Source organism: Ixodes scapularis, unplaced genomic scaffold (assembly GCF_016920785.2).
Source record: "Ixodes scapularis isolate PalLabHiFi unplaced genomic scaffold, ASM1692078v2 PGA_scaffold9__187_contigs__length_104089568, whole genome shotgun sequence".
In the NCBI taxonomy this organism is placed as follows: domain Eukaryota; kingdom Metazoa; phylum Arthropoda; class Arachnida; order Ixodida; family Ixodidae; genus Ixodes; species Ixodes scapularis.
Window position 1 is genome coordinate 57863573 of NW_024609884.1, and position 2210 is coordinate 57865782.

The 2210-nt window shown below is 45.4% G+C and overlaps 1 protein-coding gene across 1 annotated transcript; it reads left to right on the forward strand.

Annotated features, from left to right (window-relative positions):
* Positions 1-223: 223 nt before the first annotated feature.
* Positions 224-1340, forward strand: LOC120850464. Its single transcript, XM_042287146.1, has one exon. It carries the CDS (start codon positions 303-305, stop codon positions 1269-1271), a length of 969 nt encoding a protein of 322 aa, XP_042143080.1. The 5' UTR covers positions 224-302; the 3' UTR covers positions 1272-1340.
* The last annotated feature ends 870 nt before the right edge of the window (positions 1341-2210 follow it).

The following is a 2210-nucleotide window of genomic DNA, read 5'->3' on the forward strand; positions in this document are numbered from 1 at the left end:
CGCGATTTTGTGCAATTCTCGGACTTCCACGTCCAATGCACCACAAAACGTTCAACGCCATTTCTAAAAAGCTCCATGGTGCAGCGATGAGGGCAGTGAGCCAAAACTTGGAGCTGGCGCGAAATATCACGAAGGACGCAGCCGGCGGCAAGGATGTGCCAGTCATGTTTGATGGCACCTGGCAAAAAAGGGGCCATAAAAGCCACAACGGAGTGGGCACAGTTCTGTCCCTGGACACTGGGCTCTGCCTCGACTTCCAAGTTCTTTCGAATTACTGCCATGCTTGCAGTATCCACAAGGACATGGGCGACGACGAAGAAGCATGGCAAGCTTTCCATCATCCAGTTTGCGTAAAAAACACGGACTGCTCATCCCACGCAATGGAACCCGCTGCAGCAGTGCAAATATGGCAGAGGACTTCGTCATACGAGACCCCACTGCGTTTTACCAGCTTCCTCAGTGATGGCGACAGCAAGGCCTACACTGCAGTGTGTGAGGCAAAAGTATACGGCGACTCTACCATTGAAAAAGAGGAATGCACGAACCACGTTTCGAAGCGCCTCGGAACTGCCCTGCGGAAATTAGCGACGCCACTGCCACGCGGTGAAAAACTCAAGGATCCAACAATACAGAAACTACATATGTACTATAAGATAGCCATCACAAGCAACAAAGGCAGTGTCCGAGGCATGTACACTGTCATATGGGCCTCATATTTTCATAGCTGTTCCAGTGATGGTGCCGGCAGCCACAACTTTTGCCCTGCAGGACCAAATTCATGGTGCAAGCACAAGCGTGCGGAAGCACTGGGGGAGCCTGCACCTCGCCACACCCCGCTGTTGACAAAAGCACAGGGAATGGCAATCCTGCCCATATATAAGCGCCTCACCGACGAGAAGCTCTTGGCTCGGTGCCTTCACGGAAAGACGCAGAATGCGGCCGAGTCGCTCAATAGTAAAATATGGCTGCTGTGCCCGAAAACCAAGTTCGCCTCCAGGACTACGGTGGAGACGGCCACAGCGATTGCTGTACTTTGGTACAACAAAGGCCATACAGGCTTTGAAAAAGTGCTGGAAGAGATTGGAGTACTTCCTTCAGAAGATTTGGTCATGCATGGTGACCATTGCGATCAAACGCGCATCAAGAAAATGAACACCAAGCAAACCGCGGAAGCCAGGGCACATCGTCGCAGCACAGTGAAGAGGGCCCGGAGTGAGGACACAACCCGCAAGAGCCAGGAGGGACAAAGTTATTGTGCTGGAGGGTTTTAGAAACTTGTCAGTGCATTTTGCCATTGTGGCCAGATTTTATGTAAATAGAGTGGCATTTCAATGAATAGAAACTTCACAAACTTTCAAACTCGTTTTTCTCATTTTCATGTTTTTTGAAAATTTCACGTTTTCCGGGCAGCCTTTTGTGAACTTATAGTTAACCTATAGTAACGAAATTTGGTACACATGTTCTTCAAGACATGTAGAAGGCTGATATCTAATTGAAACTGAGTTTTCTATCAGCATTAGTTATGAAACTTCTTATTAATTGTTTCAAGGTAGACTGAAAATAATTAGGTACAGAGCACAAGCTTTTTTTGCATAGTTTTAGGATTTTTGTGCAAAGTGTGGCTAGATATCAGCACTCTGCAGTCTCTGAAGAGTCAAATAAGATACAGCACGATACTTTTCTAGTAAATTTAGTATATCAAAACCTTCCCGGAAAAAGTGCTCTTTTTTTTGCATTGTGTATTACATAACTCTATAACTATAGCAGCTAGGTGAAAACTAAATACATATTTGAAATCCGCATGAAAAACTATACCAAGGGCTGAATTTTTATGTCTCTGGTTAAAGAAATAAAAAAAAAGTTGTTTCGGATGCAAAACAAGGACTCATTGGAGACATTTGGAGGAATATAAGAAACATATGGAGAGACATCTCCAAAAACAAGCTCTTGGACCTGAAGACTACACTCCACACGGGAACTCCAAACAGTCTCCAAAACAACAACTATGCGTTAAACAATGTCGATAAATGAATTCTGTTCACTTTCCATATTTGAGTCATCTGAAGAAATGAAAGACATGACATAGTCTTTCAACTTTGCTGGGAGACGTTTCTTTCGTTGTGGTCGTAGGGGAGTACTAGTAGCCAATGGGTTTGCCAAAGTCACTGACGGCTGGGATACGAAAAGAATCACGGCTTGAAGGGTCGCAC

Excerpts from the sequence above, each read along its gene's own strand:
- LOC120850464 (XM_042287146.1), top strand. The coding sequence starts at position 303 with ATGGGCGACGACGAAGAAGCATGGCAAGCTTTCCATCATCCAGTTTGC.